This window comes from Pteropus medius, unplaced genomic scaffold (assembly GCF_902729225.1).
Source record: "Pteropus medius unplaced genomic scaffold, Ma_sr-lr_union100, whole genome shotgun sequence".
Taxonomy (NCBI): Eukaryota; Metazoa; Chordata; class Mammalia; order Chiroptera; family Pteropodidae; genus Pteropus; species Pteropus medius.
The window spans coordinates 62,012,330-62,023,363 of NW_024349800.1; the positions used below are offsets into that span (position 1 = coordinate 62,012,330).

Consider the following 11,034-nt stretch of genomic DNA (forward strand, 5'->3'; position numbering starts at 1 on the left):
CTCTGGTGTCTTGTCACTCTCAGAGAGCCCCGTTCCCCCATCACCATGTGCTCCACCCTGCATTGGACACATTTGAGGGCATTCAGATAATTTTCTGTGGCCTATTGGGCTCAACTTCACTTATGCATTTCAGAGAACTCAAGGAACAGGAGATGAGGCCTATAACTATCGCCTGCCCTTGCTTCATGGGAATGTCCTGGCTTATTTGTAAAGGGAATCTCAGCCTGCCTCTACCTTCTAGTGCTGCCTTCTTCCTTCTGGGTACTAGGACAGGGTTTGGCCTGGTACTCTCTCCCTCTCTGGACAGCTCCCGTCTTCTCAAGTTTCCAAATCACACAGAAGAGGCACAGCAAGTGCTTGGAGAAGATGACCTAACACAGTACACAGTCATTTGTGAGGGGCTCACAAATCCCTCCCACCTCTCACCCCAAAGTGTGAAGGCTTAAACACATCCGTGTCCTTTCAGCTAAAATGAGCAGGAGCCATGCTCAGTATCATTTCTCAACACAAGCTCCTGCAGCAAACCTGCAGGATGGCTCTAGGGAGAAAAAATAGAAAAGAGGGAACTTCACAGTGAAGAAACCATCAGCCTAAGAAAATCTCCAGACTGTGAGGCCCCACGAGCATCCCCAGCTCCTTGGGGAGGAGTAAAAGGTTTTAATGGGCAGGCAGTCTGTGTTGCAACCCCAGTGTTTGGGGCCCAGACAGAGAGGGACGAAAGGGGAGGGAAGCCTGCACGTGGCCAGGTGAGGCCAGAAGGAGATGAGGTGCAGAGCTAAGGCCTCTGCTGGGCCTCCAGCTGCAACGTGGACCCAGAGTGAGTCCTTGCTACGCTGTGCCTACTGGCTGCCATGTTCACTCCCCCAAACTTGAGATTTTCCCCTTAAAATAGAGATTGGGGATGTGGGAATCAATCTTGCTGGTCAGCCTGGCCTAGGTGGTCATGAAGGGCAGCCTCAGTCACTCAGGACTCCTGCAGCTGCCTCTGAGGCAGAAATACAGAGCATCTTTGAGCACTCCTGCTCTGTCTGTGGGAAGGAGGGCAAAAAGCTCAAAATCGAATAAAAGCAAGGGTCAGGACCCAAAGGGGTCTCACTCCCTGTTTCTCTGGACTCTCTGTGGGGTGCCTGTGTGCAGGATTTCTGCAGAAGATAGTCCATTTTGTTAAGCCTTTGAATATTCAAATTGAAAGTACCGCGCAATCATTGATTGTCAAATCATGGGTTTCTAGAGGTTTTAAATACTTGGCATAAGGGGGAAAAAACTCAAACCTATACCCGAAGGTATAAAACATTAATTCTGTTTGTCTCCTGCTCCAGGAACCTGGGTGCAGCTGGATGCTTTGTGAAACTTTAAAAATGTTGCATCTCTGCTTCTCTCCTTGCACAGGAGCCCTCCTAGGCGCTGAGTCCCTGCAGCTGCAGCATCCAGTCACGGACCCAGCTTTTGCTGACCACCATGTCGGGTAACTCAGCTGCTTCTCCTGGGGTAGGGTGACTGCGGGCCAGGGGCGTTTGGATCTGGGTGTATTTCCACAGTTTTTCCTGCATAGAACAGAAAGGCAAAGTCAGAGCATGCAAGGGCGTGCTGGGGATCCCGAGAGGGCACGGGCCACGCTGTGGCCGCTCCCACTCGGCGGCGCCTGCTCGAGAGAGCAGAGGTCCAGAGGCCGAGTCAGCCGCTGCGGATGTCGGCGACCCCGGCCCCTCATCCGCCCTCCCACTTTACCACAATTGTGACCCTGGGACTTCGCAGCGCAGATTCTGCGCGCCTAGAAGCGGCGGCGGGGGGAGCTAGAGACTCACGCTGAGCCCGGGACGCAAGCATAGCGCGCGGGGCGCACAGAGCTGATCTGTGCCAGTGCGTGTGCGGACCCCGAGCCGCGCCCGCAGCCCGCGGAGCCGCGAACCCCGCGAGGAAATCGAGGGGATCGAATGGACTGCGGAGAGGGCGCGGCGCCAAAGCCCTGCAGGCCGGGCACGGGATTTCCTGGGTCTGGGCAACAAATAGCGCAACCTTCTTTCCCGGGGAGACCCCTAGCTCTCGGCACCCGGCCTAGGGGGCTCCCTGCTGTCTAGCTGCCGTCTCCACAGCGGCCAGGCGAGGCGCTGGCGGCCTGGCACTGTCACCAGGCGCCCCGGCTAGTTGCGCGTCCGCCCCAAGGCGCGGGGCCCGGCCCCTCCCCGTGATTCCCCCAGCGCTCACACCAAGGTCGAGGTCAGAGTCGGAGTCGCACTGGGCTCCTGCGGCCACCCCCGACCGCGAAAGCTCGCCCGGCCCGGCCCGGCGTGACCTAACAGCCCGGCCCGACCTACTCACTGCGGCTCAGAGGAGCCCTCGGACCGCGGCTGCCCCGCTCCTGGCTCGCTGAGACTCCCTCCCCGCCGACCCTCGGGCGCGCGCTCGGCTGGCCCAGCCAGCCGGGTCTGTCCGGCCCGGCCCCGCCGGCCCCGCGGGCCCCGAGGGCGGCCGCTTCCGGAGCGCGGCCTCCCAGCCGAGAGCGCGATCCTCCGGAGCCCAGCACGGCTTTCCCGGAACTCGCGCTGCGCGGACTCGACTCGGAGCCTCCGTGCACCGCCGAGAAATGCCTGCACCAGAAAGGGAGGGGGTGGGGAGAGACGGGAGGAAGGGGAGAACAGGAGCGGGACCTGAGGAGGGAGGAGGAAAAGATGGAGTGGAGAACCAGAAAGGCGGAGGAAGGGGACGAGAGAGGAAAAGCAGAAGAAAAAGATCGACGGGAGGGAGGGAATGAGTTCCCCGGGTCTGGGCCCTTTACTGGGGTCAGTCTGGCAGGTCCTTCGCCGGCCCAAGGCCAAGGCTCGCCGAACTCCACAGCTTGCCCCAGGGCTGGCTTCTAGACCAAGGGCACATAGAGGTCGGAGCCTCCTCAGAAGCCACACCTGGCATGGTGGAGAAAGGACTCAGGGCTTGCACACCAGTGGGAGCATCGCAGAAGGGTGGGCTAGGTCAGCTGGAGCGCTCCTGTGCCAGCCCCCGGCCCCTCCCAGGTCCATAATACCCTCTCCCGGGCCAGCCGGCTGGACCCAGGTTCCCTTAACTTAATTAGCCAAGGTAGTGAGCTTCTCTGGACTGGTGTGCACATTCCTGGGCAGAAAAATCTATATGCTATTGCTCTGGGAGTAGGACCCAGCTGGGGTGGATGGCCCCATAAATTTCCATACGTTCTGATTCCCACTGAGGCCCTGCAACCTGCCCAGCCTCTCTGCACCCCTTCAAGTTTGAGAAATTTGAGTTTCCTTTCCACTTGTCTTTTAGCATTCTCTTTGTGTTCTCTAAACCTAGAAACCTGGCCTCAGATGCCATGGTCTATAAAGAGGACCCCCACACCCCAGCATGACACCCAGACCTCACACTTGACTACTGACTTGGTTGCCTTTCCCCAGAAAAACCAAAGGTGTATCAAGGTGTCCGGGTGAAGATCACAGTGAAGGAGTTGCTGCAGCAGAGAAGGGCTCACCAAGCAGCCTCAGGGGGAACTGTAAGCATAAACCTTTCACTTACTCCCAACTCCTATTCGGCCTCACTTAACCCTTCATCTGAGAAGGTGTAGAGGCCACCCTAGGCCCCAGTCACCACCCCCAGATCTGGCCTTCCTCAAGTGTTATTATAACTTCAGAGTCCAGCTTCATCCCTGTCCACCACAGGAAGCCACAAAGAATAGTTGTGACGTGTTGTGGGGCTCAGGATTTGGGGGAGCCCATCCCTCACTGATCCTGAGTATGAAGGGCTTTTTGGTCCTGTGCAGGGAGAGGAGCAGCCAGCAGGTAAGTTGGTTGTTATTCTGTTAGGAAGTGTATGTTCCCTCACATACGCAAAGAAAATCTCCCAACTTACCTGCTGGCTGCTCCTCTCCCTGCAAGTTACTCCATCTCCCTTGCCTCTATTTTCTCATCTTTAAACTGGAGATAATACGATTTTGTGAGGGTTAAATGAGTCATTGCCTATAAAGCACTTAGAAGAATGCTTTCCACGTAGTAAGTGCTCAATTAATGTTAGCTGTCATTATTTGTGAAAAACAACTACAATAAAATTACAACCAAAGCTTGAAAGCTAGCATTCTGTAATGTTCATCTGCACCCTTTGCTAAGAGGTTAGAATTCAGGTGTGAGCTTGCTATGTGATATGGCACATACAGCACAAATTTTACATTTGCTGGAGAAGTTAGTACCTCCATATGCAGAATTCTAGCTAACACAATAAAACTTCCTTCCACTTGTTGAGGATTTTACGGTGGTTCTTTTAAAGCATTTTTGTGCACTCATTATCTCATTTAGTTCTTATAAATAACTAGGGGATGTAAGTAGAACAGGGATCTGTGTGCCTCTATTAACAACTGAAGTTCAAAGTCTTGCAGTTACTGATGGTAGAGCTCAAAAGAGAACCAAATTCTTATTCTTAATACAAAAAACTTTTCGCCTATTGGCTCCCTAAATTCATCTTTCTGCAGACCCAGCTGTGCTGAGCAGGAGTCTGGTAGCCTCAACCATCAACCCCTTCGATTCAGAGATAATGATAAAGTTAATAAAACCAGGATCAAGATATTCATAACAAAATGTAATCTTTCATTATGGAGCTTTGGTACATGGTAGTGTTCTGCTTCAGCTGAGCCTGGAGAAGTCTCTTTGGGCATGGCGATTTTATTGCTGTTGGCCTCTTACAGGTTGGTTTGGCCACTGTTCCCCTGTTAGCTAGCTGCAGAAAGGAAGGCAAGGGTTAAATATTTCACCTGCATATCTGACCAGTATCTCTTCCCTGGAGAGATCTGACTTATCTAAGTTTTTCTGAATCCCCCGCCCCCGAGAAATAATAAAGCAGAACTTCTGAACCAGTGCTTTGCCGGGCAAAGCCTGCTCTCCACTCCGCTTCCTTGAATATTATATCCGCCCATGCCCTCGCAGGCAGGAGGAGTAACACAGAGATGATTTAATTACAAGAGCCAGATGTAAAATCTCTCCCTGGGCACCATCAGAAGGATCTGGGATTCCAGGAAAGCTGTGAAGGTATGCTCAGTAGGCAAGGATGGCAGGTACCAGGGGATAATGGATGCCTGCTTCTTGGTGTAGAATCTTCTGGTTTAACAGAGATAATCTCTGACTTGTTCAATGGTTGAAGGATACCTCTAGGTAAATTTAAGGCAAGGAGAGAATTAATTTTATTAAATATACAAAGCAGGAAGAAATTTATCTTAATTTGTTAGAAAGTCAGAGTAGTATCCACAATTTGAAATTTTAAAAAGGCGGTTGTGAATGGAAGTCACAGATGGAGACAAATATCACAGTCTAACAATGCCAGAAGAAATGTGTGCATGCAAGATTTGTAAATTTAATTAAAAAGTAAAAACTGATTTCGGCCAGGCCAGATCAATTTCTAGCAGCAGCAGCACTTACCACACACACACACACACACACACACACACACACACACAGACAGAGAGAGAACAGAGAGACAGAGAGACAGAGAGACAGACGGAGAGACAGAGAGAGAGAGGCATATATACACATAATTATTTTACCTTCAGGATAAAGGGAAACTTGAGTTAGTACTTATCAAAAGATATAATTCGCCTTTTTTTAATCATTTATTTTTTAACAGCCTTGATGTGTTTTTTTAATTGTAGATTGTGAATTTTTGTGCTGTTTGAAATCTAAGAGAGAAGTGCCTTTCTTTGTATTCTTGGAGCAAAGTAGAAAGTGAACCCGTGACTAGAAAGATAATATCAAGTAGGACATTGTAAACATACCCGAGGGAGATAAGGCGGGGAGGCAGACAAACAGACCATTGGAGGTGGGGGCAGGGATGGGGTTAATGAGAGCTCTACAATGAAGCAGAGTTTTTAAAACTCGCTCCTTCCAAGTCCTTTAACTCAAGCTGCAGCCAAATATTTGCATGAAGAGCTGGTGAAGGATTCCAGCTTCCTGGTTCATGACATTATGGCATGGATCATTTTCAAAATTAACACCACCTCCTGTTTCAGCAGTGGCTGACTGTGCAGTCTCACAGTGGCTTCTTGTACAGGAGTAAGTATACCCTGTAACCCAAGAGAGAGGTGTAGTGAGCTCAGCTTCCTAGCACAGAAACGCAAAGCGATGCTGGTTCCTTTAAACTTTAAACCACCGCCTAAAACCTAAAGAAGGTAACAATAATAAAGTCTAAATTTCTCAGTTGAAATTATCAGTTCAAATAGAAGATACAGGCTGCTTTACTTTAGCTTAAAAAGAACACTCTCATGAACTTCAAGTATTCAAATATAGTCATTAAAAAAAAGCAACTTTTATAAAAATTAGTAAAAAACATACAAAGAGTTGCGATATTTCCTGACCGTTAACTAGAATATAGATAGGCTCCAACTTCATGCTACAGCTTTAAGAAAACATTTCCTATTTTTCGTAGCTAGTAAGAATATGTGAATATTTTGAGCTATCCAGGATTAACAAAGTTAAGAATTATGTCCTTTGGGGAAAATGAATTCCTAAGGCTAAGCAGCCGGATGGTATATGAAAATTTTGAAGAAAATGATTGACTGAGTCATAGAAGTTGGGATTAAATAAATGTGGACTAAATAAATGTAAGTCCTTATTAATTATAAATTAAATAGTTTAATAGAAATGCTCTTTACTGAGTTTTCTTGAACAGTTACATTTCTGTAATATAAAAATCATTTAAATTAAATTTTTATCAAAATTCATAGCCTTTAAAATTTAAGTGGGAGAATCTGATATTGGGGGGAAAACAAAAACAAGCAAACCTAAAAACTGAATCTAAATGAAATATAACATTGGTTGTATTTAATGACAGCAACTTTTTTTAGAAGAAAGAATCTGGCTTACCTTAGAGCAGAAGCAACATAGTTCAGATCAAAATGTCTTAACTCTCCCTTTATAGAACTTTCATTTCACTTTGCTTTAATCGTATTCTTGCTTTGGCAGCTGTCCAGAGGAGACAGTGTCCACCTTTCAGATCCAGTCACAGCATCTTCTGCAGGTCAGTACAGCCAGCGTTACAATTCCCTCAAAAACTCTTTCAAAAGTCCATCTCGAAAGTCTTGCAATGCTTGATTCAAGGGTTAAGATAGGCACCACCATTTAATTGCAATCCAACCAATCAGAAGGTGAAAAAGGCATAGTGACTCCAGATGGAAGCCCCTCAAGAAAACAAAGTGTAAATGTTTTCTTCTTTCTGAAATGTCTATTCTCTGCTGCCTAATCTAGCCCCAATTTGTTCTTCTCATTTATTCTGGTTCCTCATCTCCAGGTAGCTAAACTAGGCTGCAAGACCAGAATTGTTTTTAGAAACTTGCTATCTTTTTTGTGTATCATTAGATAGAATACACAACATCCTGAAGTCCTAGAATCATGCCTTTGCTCTTGTTCAGTTTTTAGCCGACAGGGGCTTCTCTCCCCTTCTTTTCTCTCTTCCCAGAAAGCAGTTCAAACAAGTGTAAGTTTTCTCAGCCCAGTACAAATAACTCTATTACATAAACACTCCTACTGTGCCACTCAACAGCTAAGGGTTTAAAGAGGTCATATATAAGGGAACATGCTTATGGTAGCTCACCATTGAATGTGCTACTTTCACTTAACCTCAAAGGAATCCTAAGACTTCAAAAAACCCAATGTTCTGTCATCCCTCCGATGGACATACTCTAAACCTATCTTAGAGCGTTTAAGGATAATAACCACACTTCGGGTCTCTTAATACTAAAATGGAAAAGGAGTTATATTTTCAGAAGTCTTCTTGTTTAGTATTTAACAGCTTATTTTAATTCCATTATCATGTTAACAAAAAGCATTTTTGTTTTTTGTAATTTAGAACTAGTGCTAATTTGTCCTCTACATTCCTGGTTTCTGTTTTTGTAATTTGTATTGCCAATTATATCACTGCTCAAAATTGAAGTTACTGTATAAGTGTGAAAAGTTTAGGGACATAATAACCCTAAATCAAGAGAATTATTTCCTGTGACATCTGAAGTTTTTCTAAAGCCTTAAACAACTCTATAAGCTACTTCTGAGAGGTTTACTTGAATTGCAGATAGGGGCTGCATATGGATGCTTTTTTTAGTCCAAGAAAGTGGAGGCTTGAGCCATTATTTGACTGTGACAGTTGGGCACAGGTTGGATCATCATCATCATTTTTTTTTTTTTTTTTTTAAATTTTAGCCCTAGCAACATGCACAGCCAGTTTCCACATTATTAACCAGATTCACTTCACTGGAACTTGAGTTAGTTAAGGCAATTGAAAAATCCGGACTGTCTGCCTGTTTACTTTTCTAGAAGGTCTTAAACCCCCTTTCCCTTAGACGTAATAAATGTTCAAAATACAGAACAGAATTTTATTCAAATCTGTAAGTGCAATTTTTAAACAAAAAGAGAATTTTTTTTCCTTTCTCTTCTAGGACTATATTTTGAACCTGAGTCAATTTCTTCGACGCCTAATTATTTTCAACCCCGAGAATTTTCCAGTTGTGTTTCTTGTGAAGAAAACGCAAGCTGCCTTGACGAGATCTTGGATTCCTACCTTCAGACAGAGACAAACGTGGACCCTTTGCTCAATTCCATGCAAAGTACTCCACACTATTTTCCCGACAACTTCCAGGATACCCCTTTCTGCTTTAACCAGAGCCTGGTAATTTATCTCAGTCTTAACAAAATCTATTTATTGCTTAGAATGGAATAATAATGCTTTGTAAGGGAGTTTGCATCATCTCGTGAGAAATCAAACACTATCAACAAGGAAATCATCAGAGAACCATTTACTTCTCAGTGGAGGTAGAAATAGGCACACATTTCCCAAGTTACTATACCAAATTTAGTGTATGGCAATAAAATGGTTTCCTGGCAATATATATTTAATATTTTTAAACTGTGAAGTTAAGACACGTACTAATTGGAAATCACTGATTTAAATAATGGCCTTTGGATTTGGGGTTTTTTGAAAATGGAATTAAAGCTGTGTCTATACAGTACTAAACTCTCATTCTGATAAGTGGGTTTTGATTTATTTTGACATTTAATTGGCTCTACTAACTGGTGCTTTTGGTCTAGTTTAGACATAAGAACTCAATTGGGTCTGAGATGATTAGTATAAATGAAACTCTAATACTCGAATTTGGATGGTCTGTTTTTGATGGACCTCAAAATGTTTGAAACTGTGGTATTTAAAATGGAGTAAGGTTTATATTAGTAGATAGCAGATGTTTTAATGTCTTTTAGACACTCATATACTTTTTTTAAAACCTTAAAAAAGTTTTTTTCGTTTGTTTGTTTGTTTGTTTTTACATAAATGATGTTTTCTTCTGGTTTGTCAAAAGTCTGTATAGGTATCAGGCTAAATTTTAAGGGTATAGGAAATTAACTCCATAGAATATGCATACAGGGCCCCCAACCATCCAGTTCCCATCCAGCTTCCAAGTTAGGCTTTCTCAGCAACAGTTGTAGCCCTCCTTAAGAGAAAGCAGAAGGTACCTTTCTCCTCAGGGGACAAGACTTTAGTGACTATAAGAGTTCTTTCGCATTTTGGAGTCTCCCTGACACTGGACCATTGAAGATCCCAGTTCTACTTGAGTGTGTTCACCTTGTTCTCTACAGCCAAGGGTGTGGAGAAACATCCAAGGTGCCACCTGCAGCTTATATTGTGGTACACAGCAGGATTTGATATACAGGTGACTTGAAGCACAATGGGATTTTGTGGTCTAAGGACAAAGCATCCTCTAAAGTATAGTTATAACAAAGGAAACCAGTGAAGCAAGGCAATTTATTGTTAGGAAAGAAATAGGTAAATATAGAATGTGGTGTCATGAAATCATGCGATCAGCAAATAAAATTACTTCTGCAGACTTGGGTTGGGTTGGGTATTTTGTTGTATTATTTTTCTTTACCCTTACTGTTCTCACTTTGAGTTAATAAATCTACTCTATTCACTTCTTTTAAGCCTAAGTTATCAAGCTCTTTGTTCCTTGGTTTTCATTTCTCTAGATCCCAGGATCGCCTTCAGATTCCTGCACTCTCTCCAGTTCCTTAGACTGCAGTTACTCGCCAGCTCAGCTACCTTTGTATGCTCCAGAGAATTACAATTCTCCCCCTTCCCTGGACACCAGAAACTGTGGCTATTCCTCGGAAGACTACTCCTACCCTCACTTGCCCTCGCACGCCCAGTACGACTGCTTCTCCTCGGCCACCACCTCCAGCTGCTACTGTGCGTCCTGTGAAGCAGAACACTTGGACACCATCAGAGCATCTGAGTATTTTGCCTATCCTGGCACAGACTGTGTGAACTTTGCTCCCTCGGCAGCAGCAACCAGTGATTTCTATATGAGGGAAACAAACTGTGACATCTGCTATAGTTCATAGAAATTCATCAATTTGAAACATGACGTGTGTATACCTATTTTTCTATCACACAAAATGACAACTCAAAATAGGCAGCCCTTTAACAAAATATCACGGGAGCAGTTTACATGTCACCATTTTCAATTTTCTGATGCTAACTTAGGCATTAAGCTGAAGTCCTCAGACCTGGTCATTGTGCCACTCCTATTTTGTATGCTTACAGTTAAAATTTTTGTAGGGAACGTTCAATTGTTTTACTTTGCTGTATAATAAACAAATTCTAATTTTTGTTTTACTAATAAATAATTTTGTACTATTAAATGTTGGCTTGTTTTTTATATTTTTGAATAATAATTTCTGATTGGTTTGAATAATATCAATTACTTCTAGAAATCACTAATTACTCTTCAGTAGTTTAATCTCATTTATTCATGAATTTAAAATTATTTTAATGCTGTGAGGTGCCTTGGCTCCCATGAGGATAGAGGGTGCAGACAGCTGTGATGGCAAAAAAAGTGAAAATCAGCCTCACCTTTAAATGAGAGTGTATGTACATCTTGAAGCAACATCAGAGAAAGACTTTTATGAATCATTAGTTTCTCGTATCTAAAATTAGTCAATGAAATAGTAATATGACCAAAAAGCACATCTTACCTACAGCAATGTTAACTTGTAGATATTTTTTTCC

The 11,034-nt window shown here is 44.4% G+C and overlaps 1 protein-coding gene across 1 annotated transcript; it reads left to right on the forward strand.

Moving 5' to 3' along the window:
* The first annotated feature begins 2,905 nt into the window (after nt 1–2,905).
* On the forward strand, nt 2,906–10,595 carry POU2AF3 (POU class 2 homeobox associating factor 3). The gene is made up of 5 exons (XM_039886967.1): nt 2,906–2,966; nt 3,405–3,499; nt 6,948–7,002; nt 8,414–8,643; nt 9,993–10,595. Exons 1-5 carry the CDS (start codon nt 2,906–2,908, stop codon nt 10,365–10,367), a joined length of 816 nt encoding a protein of 271 aa, XP_039742901.1. The 3' UTR covers nt 10,368–10,595.
* Nucleotides 10,596–11,034: the final 439 nt, after the last annotated feature.